The 21,374-nt window shown below is 41.7% G+C and overlaps 1 protein-coding gene across 2 annotated transcripts in view; it reads right to left on the bottom strand.

Annotated features, from left to right (window-relative positions):
* adamts3 (ADAM metallopeptidase with thrombospondin type 1 motif, 3) overlaps window positions 1–21,374 on the bottom strand; it is a 95,441-nt gene that overhangs the window by 23,657 nt on the left and 50,410 nt on the right. For both annotated transcript variants that reach the window (XM_086076229.1, XM_086076230.1), the window contains exons 6-11: window positions 20,518–20,601; window positions 19,439–19,595; window positions 12,495–12,600; window positions 7,241–7,384; window positions 5,135–5,267; window positions 400–513 (exon numbers count right to left, since the gene is read on the bottom strand). In XM_086076229.1, the coding sequence (XP_085932355.1) occupies window positions 400–513; window positions 5,135–5,267; window positions 7,241–7,384; window positions 12,495–12,600; window positions 19,439–19,595; window positions 20,518–20,601 (738 nt within the window). The remainder of the gene's footprint in view (window positions 1–399; window positions 514–5,134; window positions 5,268–7,240; window positions 7,385–12,494; window positions 12,601–19,438; window positions 19,596–20,517; window positions 20,602–21,374) is intronic.

Genomic DNA, 21,374 nt, shown 5'->3' with positions numbered 1-21,374 from the left:
GGACATTTATTTCATTTTGAAAGTCTGTCATGTTAGTTTGAAGCTACGATTTTAGGGTAATTTTGCACTTTAGATTTATTTCCAGGGTTGCTTTAAAAATGAGCTTACCAAGTAATGTCCTTTGATGGCTACCAATTTTTTTTTACTGTTTTTAATGAGGAAAAGCAGCACTCGAGAATATTCATCTAAGGTAATTAATGTGCATTTTTTTTAAATAATAATTTGCAATTATGTGCTAGCATTAGTGGACTAAATGCTAAGATATGTGCTTGTTTTAAATACACAACGTAATTCTCCAAGTTTTATGTTTAGTTGGTGAGTAAACTTCAACTGGGAGCAACTTGAAGCGTATATCAAGATGGTTTTAAATTTTAAATGTATATACTAGATAGTTCCTACTTTCCCAGGTGCGCATTCGGTCCCGTCGAGGGGCGGGCCCTTCTTGGTCTTGCAGAAGTAAGGGTTGTCGGGGTGACTGCACCACAGCTGCTTGCACGGGTCGAACGTGCGGAACTGAAAGACATCGACGAAAAGGAGGGAAATGAAACCATATGTTTGCTCGAGAGGCCTTAAAATCAAGCAATGCCCGCGGAAGCAAGAGTGGATTTAAAAAGGCTTTCGCGGGCGAAAAAGCTCATCGGTAACCTCCGGGGAAGATGATTGGAGGACATCATGAGACATCCTGAGTGGCGTGTGTTTACTTTGCATTTCAACCAGCAAAATGGAAGAGCGAAATGGCGTCACATGACTTGTGACGCGTATAATGGAAGGGAGGATGCTGCGTTAAGTAGATATTACATCGCAGAGGATAGTGGTTAGGGGAGATAAACGTTGTTTATATGACTATAATTCAAATCTGCGATGGAGCGGCAGCCAGTAATTGCTGACCGGATGTGGAAATAAGGCAGCAACAAGGAATGCATTATTAAGCTAATAGTCCACTCTGGACTGGTCGCTAGTTAACAAACACATACACAAAAAAACACAAATAATAATCAGAGATGGGAAGTAATGAAGTACAAATACTTTGTTACTTTACTTAGTTGTTTTTTTTTAGCAGTTTGTACTTTCCTGAGTATTTATTTTATAGACTACTTTTTACTTTTATTCGTTACATTTTTAACATGAGTATCTATACTTTTTACTTGATACATTTTCAAAACAAGGTTGTTACTTTTTGTTCTTAAATGCATGAAAACGATTAAAATACTTGACCTGGAAGAAAAATCAGTCGCCAATGTCTCCTGGCTCCGATAATATATTCTACACGGTTTTGCTTTCGGTCATTTGACTCCTACATTTCCAATAAATACCGGAAAACGGTGCCATAATACTGCGTATGTTTAATACTGTACATGAATTGGCTGTGTAAATGCTAGTATTTTGCACTACAGTCCAAAGTGCAACCAGTACGAGAAACCAAGAGAGAAAGTGTGAGGGTGGTAGATTAAAATAGCAGATTTTTTTTAAAAGGCTGGTAGAAATTATGATAAGCTTAAAACAAATGTAGCTCAAATTCTTTCTTTTAACATTTTCGAATGGGGGTTGGCACCATCTACTATAAGTACTGGCAGTCAGTTGGGATGAGAAGTTTGAATTGAATTTGACTAACATATATGAAATACGGATGGATGGGTCATACCAGGGGTGGCCAAGTTCGTTTTTTCCATGTCTCCCTCCTACAGCCCAGCTGAATCTAATGATCAGCTCATCAGCAAGCTTTGCAGAAGCCCGATAACGATCCTGATCATGAATCAGGTGTGTTAGTGGAAAGAAACATGGAAAACAGGCTGGATAGGGGCTCTCGAGGACCGAACTTGGCCACCCCTGAGTTACACGGTGAAGAAATGGCGCACGTGTGGGCCCCGTGACATTATTTTGCTTAGGGCCCCCGAAAGGCCACGCCCACATATCAGCGACTACTAATCAGAGGGAAGCTGTTTTCCACATCAAATTAAGTCGCGCGACCCAATCGGGTCTAAAAGTCTGCCGAAGAGACCGATTCACATCGAGTTGAAGGAAGGCAAACGCCTGCTGGTTCGGTCATCACTCAAGGACTCTCTGAACGACTCCTTGAAGTGTTTCAGTATCAATCAAGAGTCACCAGATTGCTCAGCCCGGTGGGCTTCAGTGGTCTCCGCGGTGTCTGGCGTGTGCAGGAGGAACGGCATCAACACCGGCAGAAGAAAAGAGCTAATGTCGCCTCTCAGCCTGGTTTGCCCGCAGACATCCGGTGTCCTCATTGCAACGGGCTTTTCAGGGCGAGGATCGGGCCGGACAGCCTTCTTCATCATCGTCAACAATGACGATGATGAAATCATTTCGTTGACGCCCCTATTTTTTATGACAACGAAATGATGACGAGCTAATTATGGCTTATGATGAAATCCTGATGAGACTAAGTGGGAGATTTCGTTCGACAAGACGAGACGGGACAAAATGTTAGTACTGTACAGTGAAACCTCGGTTTAACAGACAAACTGGGGGAAGGGCCCGTCCGATTATTAATGCATATGCTTCATTTTTGTATCTATGAACACCAGAGGTGGCAAATCCAGGTCCAGAAAGTAAAAACCCTGCCACAGTTTGGCTTTAGCCCCAGGTGCTAGCCGGGTTCTTGTTTACCTGCTAGGGAGCGAGTGTTGAATTATTAACATTGTTTTTCTGTTTCAATATATATTCTTCAAAGTGTTTTTGATTTTAGTTAGATAAATACAACTGTGGTAGAATGTGGTCTGTTTTCCCCCTAAGGAAGTGAGGTGTCTGACTTAATCTGAAGAATCTAAAGGGCAGATATGCGGGAATCTCTGGTGCGAAGCTGCTACAGAGTTCAATAGTTTATCTAGGAAGCCAATAATTTACCTCACATCTGTTAAGGACTGAAAGAACTCAATGGGAGATGGCCTGTTTGTATTTCACTCTGCTGACAGGACAAGATCAAAGGGGGGGCACAGTCTCTTCCTCGGGGGCTGTGCTCTGTGCGGGGTTTTATGGGGGGTCCCTGGTGCAGGGAGGTGGAGGGGGCAAGGTGTTTTGCCCACATCCTTGAGGAAGTGTTTAAGATAAGGAGAGGGGGTGTGTAGACTTGTTTAGACAGGAAATGTCACATGTTCTGATAGACCAAATGGTACTTTCTTTGTCAATGAAGGGGGAGGGAACGTTTTCTGTATATATGCATGCATGAACTTTGAGAAGAACACATTTGTGGGTGAGCTGCATGATTGAGCAGTAGCTCCAAGTGGCTTTCAGAATCTGAAATAAAGCTGGCAAACTTGTTCACAGATTTCAACTTTGAATTTATTTGAACACGCAGAAATCAAAGAAATGATTTCCAACACGAGCTAGCCTGCCACAGTTTGGCTTTAGCACCAGATGATAGCTAGCTCCCCGGGTGCTTGTTTACCTCCTAGGGAGCTAGCGAGCCAGACACAGTTTGGCTTTAGCCCTAGGTGCTAGCTAGCTCCCTAGCTGGCTCACCAGGTGCTTGTTTACCTCCTACGTAGCTAGCTAGCCAGCCACAGTTTGCCTTTAGCTCCAGGTGCTAGCTAGCTTCCCGGGTGCTTGTTTACTTCCAGGTGCTAGCTAACTAGCTCCCTAGCTATCTCCCCGGGTGCTTGTTTACCTGCTAGGGAGCTGGCTAGCTAGCACGGGGCGCTAAAGCCAAACTGTGGCAGGGTTTTTACATTCTGGACCTGGATTTGCCATCTCTGATGAACACAGAGCTGATGTGCCTTGCCAAAACGTTTTGTCTCGTCCGTCCATAGGGCGAGGACAGCACTATTAGTGAGACAAAAAGTTGTGGTCGTCTTTGCCAGCGAAGGACAAGCATCACTCACAACTTGTAAGAAGAAACCAGATAGGTGACACTAAATTAATGGTGGAGTCAACACATTATTATGACAGTCATTTATTAAGATGATGCCGTCAGGAAGCATCTGTCAACAAACGTATCAATTGAAGATGCATTTTTATGCTGCAGGTAAGATTTGAGGCTGAAAGCTGCAAGTCTCTTCCCTTGCAGTTTTCTGGATTTGGGAGATTTGCAAGAACAATATTCATCCACACATCCCGCCCCCGCAGATACATTTGCCCTTAATAAATGTGCACTGCTGCACTGTCAATTTCCTCAACATCTTGGAGGAAATGAAGGGTGAGAGATGACGAGGGGAGGTGTGGGTGGGGGCGGGGCTCAAGGAAACAACCAAAATATTCAGGGGTAAGTTTGCTCATGTCATAGATTCATGCCAGAGATTTTTGATGGGCTTTTACAGTGGAATATCTTCAGGTTGATGGCAATTCATTGAAAGTTTCATGTGCAGTTTTGAGGGATTTAGGATCATATAAGTAATTGTAATTTTACCTAAGGAAAAAAACCTATCAAATATAATAAATATTAAAAATTAAAATAAATTTGGAATTACATTTTATGTTATCGAACATTCAATTTTATTGTATATTTTAACATCAATTTCATTGAAAAAAATATTTTTATATGACATATTTGTTCATTTTAATTTTAGACTCTTGTTTCTCTCAAGGGAAAAAAAAATTAGAGTAAGAGAAATGTAAGTATGTCATTATTTAAAAAAACATTTTTTTTACGTTATCTATTGTTGGATTGCCTACTTTTTTAATTTAGTTAATCCACTTTCTATTTTTTTATTTGTTTAAATTTGGTAATCTAATTGCTTTTTTTGCTTTAATCACATTTGCATTTAATATTACACTCGTTACATTGATACATTTAACATGTTATGAATTGTTGTGAGCGTAATTTAATTTGATAAGTAACACATTTTTCTTCATTTTAATTATAGTTATAATTATCTTCATTTTACATACGCAAAAAAATATCATGTTTATCAGTTATTTTCTATTTCTTTATGCCGTGCTATTTTGTTCTGAGCAGCCAGTTCAATGTTCTCATCACATTTCCTTCTCAGCCCAGATTTCATTTCATCACAACAAAACAAACAATTCAAAGACTCAAACAACACTGCTGGCGTCCATTAGCACTTGAAATGAGCGACTAATTACACGGCGAGCGCCAGCACCTCTCTCGGGAGAGCGCCTCATCGCACGCCACGTGAATGGCATCCACAAACAAACACAGCCAAGTCGCCCGTCTACTCACCGAAGTGCAGATCTTGTAGCCTACGCCGAAGTCGAAGCGGCACTGCTCGTCCATGGAGTAGTTGATGCCGGGCAGCTCGGGAAGCTGCGGCCAGTCGTGCTTGAAGGGATCGTCCAGCAGGCAGTCGTACGTGCTGGTGGACACGCAAATTGCCATTCACATATTTGACTTCATTCTCATCAATGTAAAACGGGGACGTATCTGTCAAGTTGTGGGAAGCCAGACAACACAAAATGTCAACTACTGTCTGTCCATACACAGGGTGGTTATCTAACTTTTTTTGTGAAAAACACTTATTGTTGGTTTATCATTGTTTTTTTTAAGTATTTTTTTTTTTTTTAAATATAAAAATAATTAACGCTGTCAAACGATTACATTTTTTAATCAGTTGAATCACATCTTGGAATTTTCATTGATCACGATTAATCGCTTAATTAAAAAGGCTTTTTTTTTAATCAAACTTGTATCTATATATTTCAATGTTTTTCTTTGTTTCTTATTGACGTGCTAAACTGTGGGTACAGATTAGTAAACTGTGGGTACAGATTAGTAAACTGTAGGTACAGATTACTAAAATGGCGTAAACTATGGGAACAGATGACTAATCTGTGGGTACAGATTAGTAAACTGTAGGAACAGATTAGTAAACTGTGGGTACAGATTACTAAACTGTGGGTACAGATTGCTAAACTGGGGGAACAGATTAGTAAACTGTAGGAACAGATTAGTAAACTGGGGCAACAGATTAGTAAACTGTGGGTACAGATTGCTAAATTGAGTGAACAGATTAGTAAACTGTGGGTACAGATTGCTAAATTGAGTGAACAGATTAGTCAACTGTGGGAACAGATTAGTAAACTGTGGGTAGCAACAACAACAAAAAAGTCATACCCTGGCACCAGAGGGGCTCCATAGTTTTATCCTTAGTTTAAAAGTAAATTTTAACTGTGAGTGTTATTTTACAGCATCACAGGAAAAAAAACGAATACAATATGAACTTTGGATGATTTGGAATGACGACTCGAACCATCGCCTGCGTTTGTGCGCCTGTGGTATGACTCAGGCAGATTAGAAGGCGAGGTGGCATTAAAAGTCCATCTGGCTGCTTCATTCCTTCACGTCACAGTTGACTTGAAAAGTCAAACCTCGGCTCTCCCCAGCAGAGCGTTGCAGCGTCGATCCCGCACTTGTAAGTCTTGTCGTCGAGAGAAGAAGTCGATACGCGTGTCGCCGCTCTCCGCCGAGTCGGCAATTGATTGTTTTTACGGCCAGATGGAGATCTGAACGCAAAGGCGTGCGCTTGCACCAATCAAATCCGTGCTTGAGTTGCTGATAACGGCCCCATTGAACGTTGCTATTAACCTGTCTGTTGAAACTCCTGCCCGCAAAAAGGTAAAGTTTCATCTGTCCGTTCACATAAAAACAAAAGCCAAACGTGTCCGGCCATTCATAAAGATGACAAATGAAAATGCGCCTGTCCATTCACATATTTTTTGCATTCTCACAAAAAACACTCAATGTCAGCCCCAAAAATGTCTTTCCATTTACACACATATGGTAAATATTAGGGGTGACAGGCGATTACATTTTTTAATCGGAATTAATCGCATGTCTTCAATAGTTAACCAACGATTAATTGCTAATTGTAAAATCTACAATGAAATGTACAATAAAAAAAAAAAAAGTTGTCACACTCTTATTGAAAAGTAAACATTGTGGCTGGCCATTCATCGGCAAGAAAATGTCACATACACTCCTGATGCGAACCCTAATTGAAGCGAACGTCTCCCAAAGTGACACTTTTCTGTTGTTTGAAGTGAAAGTGGACGTCTTCAAAAAAAAAAAGAAAGAAAGAAAAAAAAAGTCTGCCAGTGACAGCGGCTTGCGACAGGCAGATTTAACTTCGATTGGATTTGACGAGACTCCCGGATGAAAAGCATCATCCCTGCAGCACACCTTCACGCAAACCCATTAAATATAATTGGCATTTGGCAACAACAACAACAACAAAAAAAAAAATCACATGACTGAGGATGGGGGACAAATCAAGACGCAATAATCGGCAAAGGGATTACTCAGAAAGAAAAACAACAAGCCTGGACTTACTGGATGTATCGCTTGAGTTCTTGCCCACTGCACATGGACCAGTGGTACCGGTGGAAGGCCGCCTGGACCAGAGGAGCCATGACGCTGCCCATGGTTGTTTCGTCTCCGCAGCGGTTGCCTTGGCCGTCGTGCTCCATGCCCAACCTGCGTACACACATTTCACTTTAGCGATGTGACATTTGGTCGGCATCTCTAACATGAGTAGATTATTAAAAATTTTAAAAAAAAAGACTCAAAAAGCTGTGATATAGGAAAGCACAGATCATTATTTTTTTTTCCATTTGATTCGACAGATAGACTTGATATTTCTCCGTTTCCTAATTATGGTGAGAAACGATCAGCGTATTTACATAAATGAATACAGGTACTTGTCATAATTGTAATCAATGGTCCACTTTGTGAAAAATTATTGAATATTGTAGTTTTTTTTCCTTGTAACTACCGTTGATGACTTTAATTGTTACTTTGCATGTTTTATTACGTATTTAACTGTGTTATGTGTGAAGAAGGAAGAATAGCCATTAGTCGCACAAGGGAGTGATGGCGAATGGGGATCCTAATAGATAAACAAATATTATTTATTAATAACATATAGTAGCATTATTAAAGGTGAAAAATGTTGGTATTTTAGAAGTGTGTATCAAACTGGTAGCCCTTCACATGAATCCAGTCCTCTACAAGAGAGTTTCAAGCACGTTTTTATTTTTATTTTTTCCCGTACTATTATAATGTGTAATTGCACATCCACTACAGTAGGTGGCAGTGGCGCTCATTGTCAGAGAGCGTGCAAAGGAATATTAGCTCCTCAACAGAGATGTTACAACAATTTGAAAGAGAGTTGTCGGGGGAGGGGGGAGGGGTTATATATAATATATTATATATATTTTTTCTTTTTCATGACTCAGTACCCAAGAAGTGACCACTGTACTAGACAGATTTTTTTTATCAGCCATTTTGGGTTCATTTCCAGTCATCCAAGTTTGCCTAAGAGATTTTGTCCCATCACTGGGCGTGGTTGCAGGACGACTCACCAGAAAACATGAAACGCAGATCGACTATTATTAAGCAAAGTCTGTCACTTCCATTTCCTTCAAACTCGGCGCAAACTCGTTAGCATCCGGTCGTCTGTCACGCCTCACGATTTCACGACAGACTCCAGGGTGTTCCATTTTTTCCATTTCGATTTGAACCACGTTATTGATGTTTGGCAAAAACAACACGCCTGCCACTCTACGAACACAAACATATTTCATATTGGCTTCTTGGCCAAGTTGTTCTGCTTGTGGGAGAGACACAGAAAGATAATGAAGACCCGTAAGCTCGTCCCAAAACGTTCTCGGAAACATCCGCGGCAGCAACAACAACAACAACAACAACAACAAAAAAGCCGATCAACGTTCCGCCTGACGGAGCTACAAAGAGAACGGATGATCACGATCATTCCGCATCGTCAGTCACCGCCCGCCTCTGAAAGCTCCTCTCTCAAGGCCGCGGCGGAGTTCATTCACGGAACGTCGGGAGGTTTGCCCGATCCGGGGGACGTTCCGGATCAAGCCCGGAGCGCTCGCCCCCGAGAGAGAGAAAGAGAGAGAGAGCATCGATTTGTACGCCGGCATCAGCGGCGGGAGGCGTCAATACGCGGGAGGAACTGTGGAGTTATTTTTAGCAAAGCGTGGCATGTTCTGCGTCCTTTCATTCGGCATCTGCGCTTTTGAAAAGGAAACGTGCTTCGCAGGTATGCCGTTTCATCATCGCACAAACAATATGAACTGTATTGCGGGCAGTCCACCGCAAATTCGCAAAATGTACACATCATGCGAGAAACAGAAGATAAATGACTCATTGATTATTTTCTTTTTTTTCCCGAAAGATAAATTGCTCTCTGCAGACAAGATGGCCGATAATTCATTAGCCTCTTGGCGTTTTGCAATATAAAGTACTTTTGACTACTTTTTTTAGAAGTTTCCCACAGTATAGAAAGCGGTGCAATTATTATTGAATGGCCTCTGGACGCATATATGAGCTTCCTTGTTGTCCGTTTGTCATGTTTCGCGAGGAACAGATTGTCAAACGTATTAAATATTAATGCCTCTCATTTCATGCCTAACCTAAAAAAAAAATTTTTTTTAAATCTCATTTGACAAAATAAATGAGGCAAAAAATTTGGTGCCGCTCATCTGTTTAGGATAACTGCAAAGAGTTTGTTAAAGTATGTCTTGAATTCCATCAAAAAGAAGGAAGAGACATATGGGTGGCCATCACAGTTTGCATTGTCCTTAATGAAAATAAATAAATAAATAAATAATTATTATTATTATTAAGCATGTCCCTATTGGACAACACGAGTAACTGGGGTCTGTTCTAAAAATAGCTTACCAATGATGGGACACCATGAATTGCTTAGAAGAATATAAAGGATGTCAACATTTATTTATTTATTATGTACCGAATACTCTACATGTTTTTGGATGAAATGCTGTTTTTATTTAGCCAAATTTCTTCTTTCTTTTTTTATTATTCCCAGTTTTTCTGGAATTTTTTCCCACCATTTCCCCCCGTTTGTCATGGAAAAATATATTGCGTATATATTGCGTATATTGTATATATGTACATTGCATGTTAAGCACCATTTTTTTTCAAAGATTTTTGGGGTGTTAATAAAAATAAATGTTTTAATTCATCAAGGGGCCACTTAAAATGTGGTGCTTCTGTGTGGGGAAATTGCCTGGGAGTTTGTCAGTGTAAGTCTGGAATTCCCCTAAAATGGCTACTTAGAACCGAAACGGCCGACTCCCTGTTCCATTTAACGCCTGGGTCCTTGAAACCTTGTCGCGCATCCTGTTAAGGTAAACAATTTTCTGCCCAATTTCTTGTCAAAATGACCGTTTATTCGGGCATGAAGAAGAATAAACAAAGCCCTCTTGGGAAGAAGTGTACGTAGATGATCGTCATCAAGTGCTATTTTATTGGCTTCTCCAGCAGCGCAAACAGCAATTGAGTCTGATTATCAAGCCACTCTGCTTGCCATTATCAAATAATTGATAACAGCTTAGGTTGACATGACTGTTGTTAGCAACAATAGCGACAATCGGGCCCAAGGGTCCCAGACGGGGCCCTGACGCTTCCTCCTCATGCATGAGGACCCTTCAAATAAAACAACAATGAGCCTCACGGACTCATCAATTTGTAGAAATGACGTAGCTTAACATCACCATTAGCACGTAGCTGAAAAGGAGCATAGCAGGCTAAGAGACACGCCGACATGGCGGCCATGTTGGTAGGGGCGACAGTCCCATAGATGGTAGCTTAGCATCACCATTAGCACGTAGCTGAAAAGGAGCATAGCAGGCTAAGAGACACGCCGACATGGCGGCCATGTTGGTAGGGGCGACAGTCCCATAGATGGTAGCTTAGCATCACCATTAGCACGTAGCTGAAAAGGAGCGTAGCAGGCTAAGAGACACACCGACATGGCGGCCATGTTGGTAGGGGCGACAGTCCCATGGAGGGTAGCTTAGCATCACCATTAGCACGTAGCTGAAAAGGAGCATAGCAGGCTAAGAGACACACCGACATGGCGGCCATGTTGGTAGGGGCGACAGTCCCATAGATGGTAGTTTAGCATCACCATTAGCATGTAGCTGAAAAGGAGCGTAGCAGACTAAGAGACACGCCGACATGGCGGCCATGTTGGTAGGGGCGACAGTCCAATAGCCGGTAGCTTAGCATCACCATTAGCACGTCGCTGAAAAGGAGCGTAGCAGGCTAAGAGACACGCTGACATGGCGGCCATGTTGGTAGTGGCAACAGTCCCGTGGACAGTAAGTAGCTTAGCATCACCATAAGCACGTATCTGACAAGGAGCATGTTATATTCGTATCCATGGCTGCTTATTGACGTGAGGTCTCATCATGTAGTACGTGTACTTGTCAAGCCCTTCTCCCCGTAACAGAGATGAAAAGAGAATTTGTGGTAAAAATAAGTTTGATCAATTTCAAACTTTTCAACCGTTTTAAGCTTCTTTTTTTGTATTGATTTACAATAATTTTGTACTGTATTGGGAGTTTTTAGGTGATTCGTCCGTTAAATCGAGGTTTCACTGTATATATTTATTATACGAGTCAACCATAAGATATTTTATCTGGTGTAGCCTACTTACCCCCCACACTCAAGCATTTTCATCAAGGGTGTGCAGCTCTTCACAAAAGATGGCTCGATGCGTTTTTCAATACATAGGGTGCAAAATGATTGAAGCATGGTTCGATTTTAAAGTGGAACGATTCAATTCTGTTCAATATGGCATGACTCATTTGGAGAGAGTACGATGCAAATACATTTTTTGCCGTCATTTTACATAACAAGTGTGCCACCGCGCCAATAAACGACGATTCGTCACGTATCCCAATATATTTCAAAGTGGAACGATGAAAACATTTTCTGGTTCAAACCATTTTTTGCAACACACCTAATTTTCATTGCCAAAGTTAATATGAATATTCAACTCAAACCCATCTTCTATTCATCCTCTGAAGTCGTACAGTGGATGCCCATCTTAAGAGTCACGCCAGAAGTTATTTTCATGGCGTACTGTTTCTTTCGAAGTGGCATGAAACACCTCTGTGGGCTGCGATGTCCGAGGTTCGGCCACATGAGCGGCCACTGTGAAGCTGCAAGGATTTGACTTCCCTATTCCGTCAACCAGAAGCCATTCCAAGTCAATTACGTTCCACGGGCAACAAACAAACACCGTGTGAGTTCTAACGATGCAGATGGCATTTGGATCCGCTAAATTCATCCACTCATCGCCACCGCCAGCTCTCTCGCTCCAAAATGCAACACCGTAATCGGATAAATCCACAAATGTATTGGCTTGTTTTTTTGCCTCCAGCTGGTGACGTTTGGCTCCGGGCTGTAAGAGTTGCGAGAACACAGCAGATTCCACAGAGTTGGCTCATTAGCTTTCAATGCTAAGCTCCACTGGACGTTTTTTTTTTTCTCTTTACAGCACTTGTGGGAGTAAAATCACATTTTGTACTGTTTGTGCAAGTACCAAGGAAGTCTCCAGTCTTAAACTTTTAAGTTTCAAGTCCCAAGTTCCTGTGGTAAAAATCCCCACTACATTCCAAACAAGTAGACTGAAGTCATTACTTAGGTTAAGCAACCCAAGTCATACAATGGTTCCCAAACCATTCTTTGTATTGTCTCTTTCTTTATTTGTCTTCTCAGTTAAACAGGACAAAGATGCAAGACTTACACGTGACCCGTCTCGTGAGCCACCACAAAAGCGGAGGAGAATCCGTCTTCGTGGTTGAGGGTGCAGCTCCGGACCGGGTGGCACATTCCGGTCACGGGAGCGTAACCTAAATGACATAAGGGGGTACAAAGTTGGGAAAGATTACAAGGACAGATTTTAGGAAGTGCACTAAATGACATTATCCATTAATTAATACTGAGTTTTGGAGTCTATTGCCAAAATGAGCGGAAAACAGATGATTTTCTTGAAACTTGCTTTCTTCTTGAGAAGAATATGAAATGAAATGCTGAGTGAAACAGGCTGAATTTGCATCTGCTGAAATTTGGTAGCATTGGGATACAATCTCTAGGATAAGACAGTGTTTGAAGAACCTCTGAAAATAGCAAAAGAAAATCTGACAGAAAACAGAAAATCTTCTTTTTTTTTTACATTCCATTCCAAAAACTAAAACTTCAAAATGATAACATTTCGAGTCATAGTAACACTCCATTATGTCATGCTACCAACATAGCAGCCAGGGTTAAAGTCAGATTGTTTACAGTGCTAATGCTAGCTTAGAATCTATAGCAATGTTATTTTTGTGAAATTCTGACCGTGACAATTTGACGACGCACTTTCATAATCTATGAACCACATTTTAGAATTGTATCCGAGTAAGTTATTGAGGGGTGTGGCAGAATATTGCTAATATTGCTAGCAATTTTAACACTACAGACTTCCCCTTGAAAGGCTATACAAATAAACGGAATTGAGTTTTCTGGGTCGACTTGTCAGACATGTCTAAAAAATATTTAAGCTGCAAATGGAACACATTCAGGAAAGGAATTTAAAAAAAAACTCCAGGGGGCGCTGATGAGCATGGTTTGTGCCCATGGCCGCAATCAGACCAGATTTCAGTTTTCACCAGGATGAATTATGGATTTTTCTATGCAGTTTCTTCGAACTCTACATTTTTTTAAACCTTTTTGTATGAACGCTTACTCAGTTTCACTTTTTATTTTTTTTAATTATTTTTTTTAACATAAAATGACAACTACACCAGAAAGCAGATGACACAAACAGCATGAAGGTGACACAGCATTGCCATTTGCAAAAAAACATCCACACCATCATCAGGTGGCAGGTGGCAGGTGTCGGCACTAACGAGCTAATTAGCACCACCCAAAATTAGATGCTTCCTTCGCCCTGTAAGCTTTTGCCGCCTGCCGACATTAGTCAAAGTCCCGCAGGTAAGTCACGAGTCAAATGCGTTAAAAAACGTGTTGCTGCGCCAGTGCGCCGCGCTTGATATGCACGATTTGGCGCGCGACTATTGATCTGCATTTGGCGCGCAGATGCTACCGCTAAGCTAAATCGCTTCATCATGTGGACATCAAAACCATGGCTCAATCCTTTCTTTTATTCATCGTGGTGGAATTTGGATAGTTTCTAGAAAGATTCAAGATGCTTCCTTGTGAAAGTTGCATTTAAAGCACAAGGCCATCAATTAAAAAGATTGCAGTGTTACTTACAGTAAATTAAGATAGAAATTACACCGACTGCGTCGTTATTGTTATAAATCATCAAAATCAATGATCTGTCAAAGTCCTGTTAGATAACCGCAGGTAACACACATAAAAAAAAAAAACCTCACCTTTTATCCACCTTGCCTTCGCAATATGACAAATGGTGAAAACTGCCATAATAACCTGTATGAAGTTTGAGAACGAACACGACGCTGAGGTGGAAATCGGCGGCCACAGACTCACTGAGGCGTTTATGAGAAAATGGTTAGCTGTTCTGCTGGGAGGTGTGAAATGTTTTTAGTTTCTAATCAGCTGCCCGTGTGGAAGGACGGGGGAAGAAAAATGACTGCAGAGAAATCATTCCGGCTGAGATTCATCCTGTGTGTGCACCGCGGCGATATTCTTTAACTGTAAATGATCTTTTGACATTTCCAATCCAACAGCAGTGGTTGCATCGAAATGCATTACAGTCTGTCAACATTTGCATACTGAACGTTAGTTTTCATTGGAGGTGAAGAAAAAAAAAAATCGGAGAAAGTTTAAAGGTTACGTTTAAATGCATCTCAGTCAGAGCGCTCTAAAAATGGTACTCCGAAAACAAAACACACATCAGGTTCAGAGTTTGTAAATTTAGCCCCCAAAACCAGTTTTACTAAACACCATGAACTTCGCCAGGGACGTTTATGGTGAGAAGACCTACAAAAAAAAAAGTCTCAAGAAGCCATACTTGGAAAGACACAGAAAGTGGGTCTTTTTGGTTTAAAGCTGCCATTTCGAAAAAAAATTACAATGTTACCCACTTGGAATTTTCACTTAAAAACATCCATTTGGTAGGCATGTCTATGATTATTAGACTCACCAAAGAGTTGAGAGAAGCCAAAGCCAAAAAGCATCCAATTCTGCCATTTTTGTTTGAAGCAGCCACATTTTTCACCAAGTGTCCTTTGGATATGAACTTGTCCTAGAGATTTTGTACGATTGCTACCAAATTTGAATCAAGCGTAACAGACAGATGGACGACATTGGATTATAAAACGTTTGACTTTTTGTCATTGATTGTGGCAATTTAAAACAATATTTTTTTTTTAGAGAGAGCTCAGTATTGTTCATTCGGTAATCTTACCGATTCAACATGTCATCATCAATGCTCTCTTTTTTTTTTGTGTGTGCACGCGTGTGAGTTTGTGCTGATTAATTCACCTGAAACCTATTAAAAATCCCATATCCTTCACCTAAACCGAGGACTTCAGAATCCCGCTAGAGGCGTGAAGTTGTCAGGAGACCCGAGGAAGGATCAAAGAAAAGAAAGAGAAGTGAAATCCAGCACCGACCAGACACCATCCACTACACACTGGTTTACATACCAGAGTCTTTTCACCAACCCCAGAAACATCTCAATTCCAACAAATTAGGGAGACCTCAAGAGACCAGAGCTAATTGCTCTTAGCAAAATAAATATATATTTTTTACATGTCTATCACGAGTAGAGCAACAAAAAAGTCTCAGGAAGCAGTAAAGATGTCCGTAAAGACACAGGAAGTGTGTCATTTTAGGTTGAAACAAATGCTTTAAAGGCATTTTTTTTCTTTTTCAAATGGGTTCTTCGGAAGTAAACTGGTCCGCAGATTTTGTCCGATTGCTTCCAAATTTGGAGCACTTGTATGAAACAGATTGACAACAAAATTGTGAAGCAATTTTCATTGGTGAATTTTGATGACCATGAAAAATATTTGACTGCCCAGTGGAGTTACTAGAGTATGTTTTGGTAAAGTTACTCAGATGAAGACATTTTTATCGTGACATATTGAGGTCGATAACGAAGTGTATAACTGGCTAGCTGACGTGGCTAAATAATGCAAATTCGATCAACATGTTCCGTTGCCCAGCAGTCAATGTTCATTTTACATCTTTCTGTCTCCTCTTCCTATTTAACATTTTTCCTCCTTTGGTTTGCAAATGAATTACATGCTGGCCAGGTTACTAATAAGAATTTTTCATATACAGTTTTGAGAGCGGCGGCTGGCTGACATTTCTTTCATGAGAAATGGCCTGAGGCTTTTTTTTGCTTTGCTTTTGTGATCAAACAAACAAACAATGTTGAGGCGCGCGAGCGTGTGCGCAACAGTGATTCACGCTTATTCATGTGAGCTGGCGAAAAGAAGCTTCCCTTCCAGCAGTCACCTTCGGATCACAAGTGACAGCATGTGGCAGCGCGCCAATGTGCAACCTGCGCAGAACGCTGCGCCTTTAGTGCACTCTATAATATTGTACTTTGTAAAATCAAACAGAAGTGTCAATTCAGTCGGGAGCAAACGGTCACGGCTCCTCAGTAAGCCGCAGTAATAAAAGTATATCTGTTTACATGCATTGTGCTACGCTTTCCGTTCAAATAGCCATAGCTTAAGGTGGTGTAACACCGGGGCACCAATGCTAATAGCTAGCCCGTTGACGGCGTCAATGCATTATGTGTTAGCGTTAAACGAGTCGGCTTAATTTTCTCAGGCAGGGTTTGGTTGGGCTTTGCTTTAGTTTCGGACTTGGTCTTTGCTTTTTAAATGCACGGATTTCATGCATTTACGGCACGAACAGCAATCCTCCTTTCTTCACTTCCAAAAACAATGACATTGGGTTTGTTGTGTGTTTTATTGAAGGAATCTTTGGACAGTGATACACAACCTCAATTAAACTGTAGTCATCAGGGGACACTGCTACATATGACACGTCCATCTTTGTTTCTTCCCTGGAAATAATCAAAATGGCCATGAAATAGCCACTTCAAACCAACGGACTTCCTGTGTGCTTTCAGGCATGTCTTTTAGAGACTATTTTGCGCATCCACTTGAGGTAGACATGCCAAGCACATTTCGTGTCGCTAAGGGAAACTCGCTTTGGGGAGTAGCGAGTCTTTGAAAGGTCCCTGACAATGGCCAAAACTAGTCTAAATTGCATTACTACCTCTGATAATAGACATAATAATAATAATAATAAGGCATGGGATTTATATATGGCACTTTTCTAGACACTTTACAATGTAATGGATACATTATTCATGCACTCACACTGTGGTGGCGGTAAGCTACTAAAGTAGCCACAGCGGCCCTTTTTTAAATACAGGTTTGTTGTTTGGTGGTTACCTGTGATAGGTTTCTAATGTAAAATGCAAACTGCCTCGTGTTTACTCTCTTAAATAAAAGCTGAAGTTATTAAATGAGTCCGTATGACGCACATACACACTGGTGTGTTTGGATGAATGTATTTTCATTTCATTGATTGATTGATTTCATTCGTTAAAGGGGGAAGTCAAGCCAAAATAATTTCTTGACAATAATATGTTCTATGCAGCCCGACGAGTCTAAATACGGTATTTTGGTTAATATTGCATTAGTGGAATAGTTAAGCAGTAAAATCCAGCAGTTTTTCATCAATATCAGAAAGCGGCCATTTTGCCACTTGCTGTCGTGTGAAAATGACATCACAGTTGCTCAGGTCTCAGGTAACAGCCAATCATAGCTCAACTTCAGAAAACCGGTGAGCTGTGATTGGTCGTTGCCTGAGCCCTGAACAACTGGGACGTCGTCTTCAGTCGACAGCAAGTGGCAAAATGGCCGCCCCCCTGAGATGACTGATATGCATCTTCCTTTTTTGTTTTGTACTATATCATCTTTGTTCTATAATTTGGTTTAGAAACATTTTCACTTGTATTCAAATTCCCTTTTTTTTCTTTTTTCTTTTTTTTACGTATAGCGATTTCAAGCAAGCTCCATCACAAGATCTGATCTTGCTGTCAATTCTGCCACTCCAAACGAGTATCTGGAGCGGGTCGCTGATCTCTGTAAGTTTTCGGCGGGTATAGCGAATGTCGGCTACATAAACAAGCAATAAAAGAGTACAAAAAGAGCAGTGAAGACCGTAGCTGTTAGCAGACGCAACAGCATTAGCGCTATTTGGCTACCGTTAGCGCGACTGTGCACTGTGTGCCGCAATAATGACGAAATGCGAAACGAACAGAAACAGTCGAACCCAACCATTGAAATGTTTTTTTTGAAAAGCTGTTGCACCCCCCGAGTGTGTACGTAAGTGAATGAATGTTGCTGACGAATGTAAACAAACACGCATGTAAATGGCCATTCATCAAGTACAGAAAAACACCCAACAACTATTTTACCATTTTATTTATGGAGCGACAAGTCGATCTCGTGGTTATCATGACGGGCCTAATGCGGACATCGTGGTATAATGACGGCTTTGTGTAAGAAGAGTCCACTCTGGCTCAGTAAACATCTTAAGAACAAAACATCATTGCACATGATAAATGGTTTGTGTCTGTTTTCCAAGGCTATTTGATAGATTCAATTGGCTAATTTGCGGGAAGACAGGACAAGCGCCCCCGACACATTCCATCAGCCCGTTATTGCGCCCTCGCTGTCCGAATGGGCGACTTCCCGCTCAATTGCTTTGTTTGCTGAAATGATCCCATTTCAAAACATGTCACACTCAAAGACCAAACGCTTGATAACATGTTGGTCGCCGCGCGCCTCCTCGCTTATCAAATGCTAACTCGAGTTGTAAGATGTAACCCCCGTCCCCCCCCCCCCCCCCCCCGGCCCCTACCTCGAACGACGTGGGAATAATTTGGCTTTACGTGAAGCCAATAATGTCCCCGTGCCCGGCCACGCTACGAATGAAAAACCCAGGCCGCTCGCTGGGAGGATTACGGTCACGTCGAATAGATTTTTCACGCCTTATGGCAAAAAAGGGGACTGGGGGAGAATGGAACGCTAATTAAATTCACATTGTGGTCATTCTTAAATCGGTGCAAAGTGCTTCACAGGACGCGGGTACTGTATGTACGAAGGAATTCTTTTGTCATGCGGCTGGAAGATGGGATGGCAGCCCGGCAAGAGAGACGCGAGAGGCCGCAGGCCGATTCGTTTTGATTTTTAGCAAAATGGTGGGAAATAACAACGGGCTATCTCTTTGTGCTCCAGATGATGAGTAACTGGAATTCACCCCAAGTGTCTGCTTTGGAACTAAAATGGAAGACTTCCCGTGGTCTTTCGTACAATGCCGAAGAGCCCTCGTATCACCTTTTTAATGGCAAATCCTTTCCTTAATCATTTGCATCTGATGCCACATTAGATGTTAAGTGGAAAAAAAAAAAAAAAAAAGAATAAAAAAAAATAAAAAAAATAAAAATAAAAATAAAAAATAAAAAATAAAAAATAAAATAAAAAGATGTTAAGTGGAAAAAAAAAAACGTTGCAACTTAGCTTCACCCATCATTCTGTATACTGTCGTTACACGGGCTCGTCATTAATACATGCCCACCTTTGGGCGAGCGCTTCGGATGGACTGAGCGTGTGTGCTGACCCGCATCCTGTTTCAGAGCTTCGGTTGGCTCGGTCCGTGTGTCATTTCGGGGATGTGGAGTTTCCTTACCTTGCATCCCAGTGGGGCCGAAGCCTTGGCGAGTGAGGAAGATGGCGTGGTCGTGGTGTTCGGCGTGGTCTACGTCGCCTTTCTGCTGGCCAAAAGCCCAGCGGCAGACATTCTCCAAGCTGCGAGACGGGTTGCCTCTTTCGATGAGGCTGATGGACTGATGGGAAAGACAGGGGGGGACACGTTGACCGGTCACCAAAAGCAACTATTAACCCGATCTGGGTGAAGATCGTATACTGTGGTGTGAGAACCCAACACTGCTCGGACTGTAAAGAAAGGTGCCTTTAAAAAGCTAACTGCACTGTTGAAAACCAAAACAGCAGCACTTACCAAGATATGTGAACAGATCCATTCAACTAGTTCTATTGGTTTAAACCCTACTAAAAATCCCATTGTGAATGGAGTAAACAATTGTCCATGGCAAGTAGTTAGTTAGTTAGTCAGTTAGTTAGTTAGCCCATTCAGCTCTAGAATGGTTTCTTCATCAGGATTCATTTATCCTTTGGTTAACTGGCTTGTCGGTTGCTTGGTTATTTTAATCGGTTGGTTAGTTCATTAGTTCGCAACACAACTCGTTTGGTTGCCTAAAGCCTAAATCTTCTTTGGATTAAGATTGATTGGTTGGTTGGTTGGCAACAAGTAAGGTCAGAAACAAGTTGACTCCTTTCATTAGTCAGTCAGTCAGTCAGTCAGGTCCTGCATGTCCTTTTCATTAAGATTAATCGGTTGGTCAGTAGATATTTTACTGGTTGATTGATTGTTTGGTTGGTTGGTTCATTAGTTAGTGACACAACACATTTGATTGGAAACAACCCGAATGTCCTTTGGATCAAGATTGGTTGGTTGGTTAGCAGCAAGTAAGGTCAGAAACCATTTCATCTGAGTTAGTTAGTTAGTTAGTTAGTTAGTAAGAGAAGCAACCTGAATCTCCCTTTTATCTGGGTTTGTTGGTTAGTTGGTTGGTTGGTTAGCAACAAAAGCACGCTGAAACGCATCCTACTGTAAACCACCCTTTCATTGGGTGGCTGTTTGTTGGTTGGTTGGTTTATGAGTTAGTCAGTGAGTTAGAAGTAGCTCACCTTGGCATAGCCCAGCATGATCATCCTCACAAGGACCACATTGATGTGGACCCCCAGGGACTCGTCGTGGTAAATCTCATTCACCTAGGAAGTGGAAAAAAAGAAGCGGGTTGCTAAATGAGTTGGAAAGAAAACTTGTTAAGGACGAAGCCCCTTTCACACTGTCTTTAAGGAAAACACTGCCTTTTACACAGCACTCACAGGAGCAAATGTTCACGCAGCCGTCGTGGCTTCACATATTCGGATATTTCCCCGCGCGGCAACATCGGTGACAATTTCTTTCAACACAAAGAAGGTGTTAAACATCACAATCTGGTCTTGGCCTCTTACACACGTGGTCTGCTTTACTTTGCCTGTGAACCCAGTCTGAGAAACAACACATTCCCACCGGTGCAATCATAAAGAAACGCAAAGTGAGCACACTCCAACGGCAGCTCTCACGCTCCGTTGCGCCACGTTCTCCCAACAACACGTTGTTTTACGAGCAAGCTTGCTTTTAATCAGGCCGTGGGATCAAATTTCCCCTTTCGGGATTGGCCTCGGCCCTCCCTATCTTCAGGAATCTGGGCCATAATAAATACAAGTGATGGATTTGCTGTTGGAAGGGCTTCACATTTGGGGGTAAGGGGGGGAGGGGGGGTGGATGTGCCATTTATTTCGATGCCACAAAGTCCCTGAGACAATTACAATTGAGGGCAAACGGAGGGTAGAATTGAAATGAAATGAATTAACGATATATGATAAGAGATGTTGCGCAATTATTAAATCCGTGGTCGGGGTGGCGCCACGATTGGAGGTGAGCTGTACTGTACATCCCCATGACAACTGACAGTGGGAGATTGCTCGCCTTCGAACGA

Source organism: Leptonotus elevatus, chromosome 5 (genome assembly GCF_054856555.1).
Source record: "Leptonotus elevatus isolate MCC_2025b chromosome 5, RoL_Lele_1.0, whole genome shotgun sequence".
NCBI classification, from domain to species: domain Eukaryota; kingdom Metazoa; phylum Chordata; class Actinopteri; order Syngnathiformes; family Syngnathidae; genus Leptonotus; species Leptonotus elevatus.
This window is presented reverse-complemented; position numbering and strand designations above follow the sequence as displayed.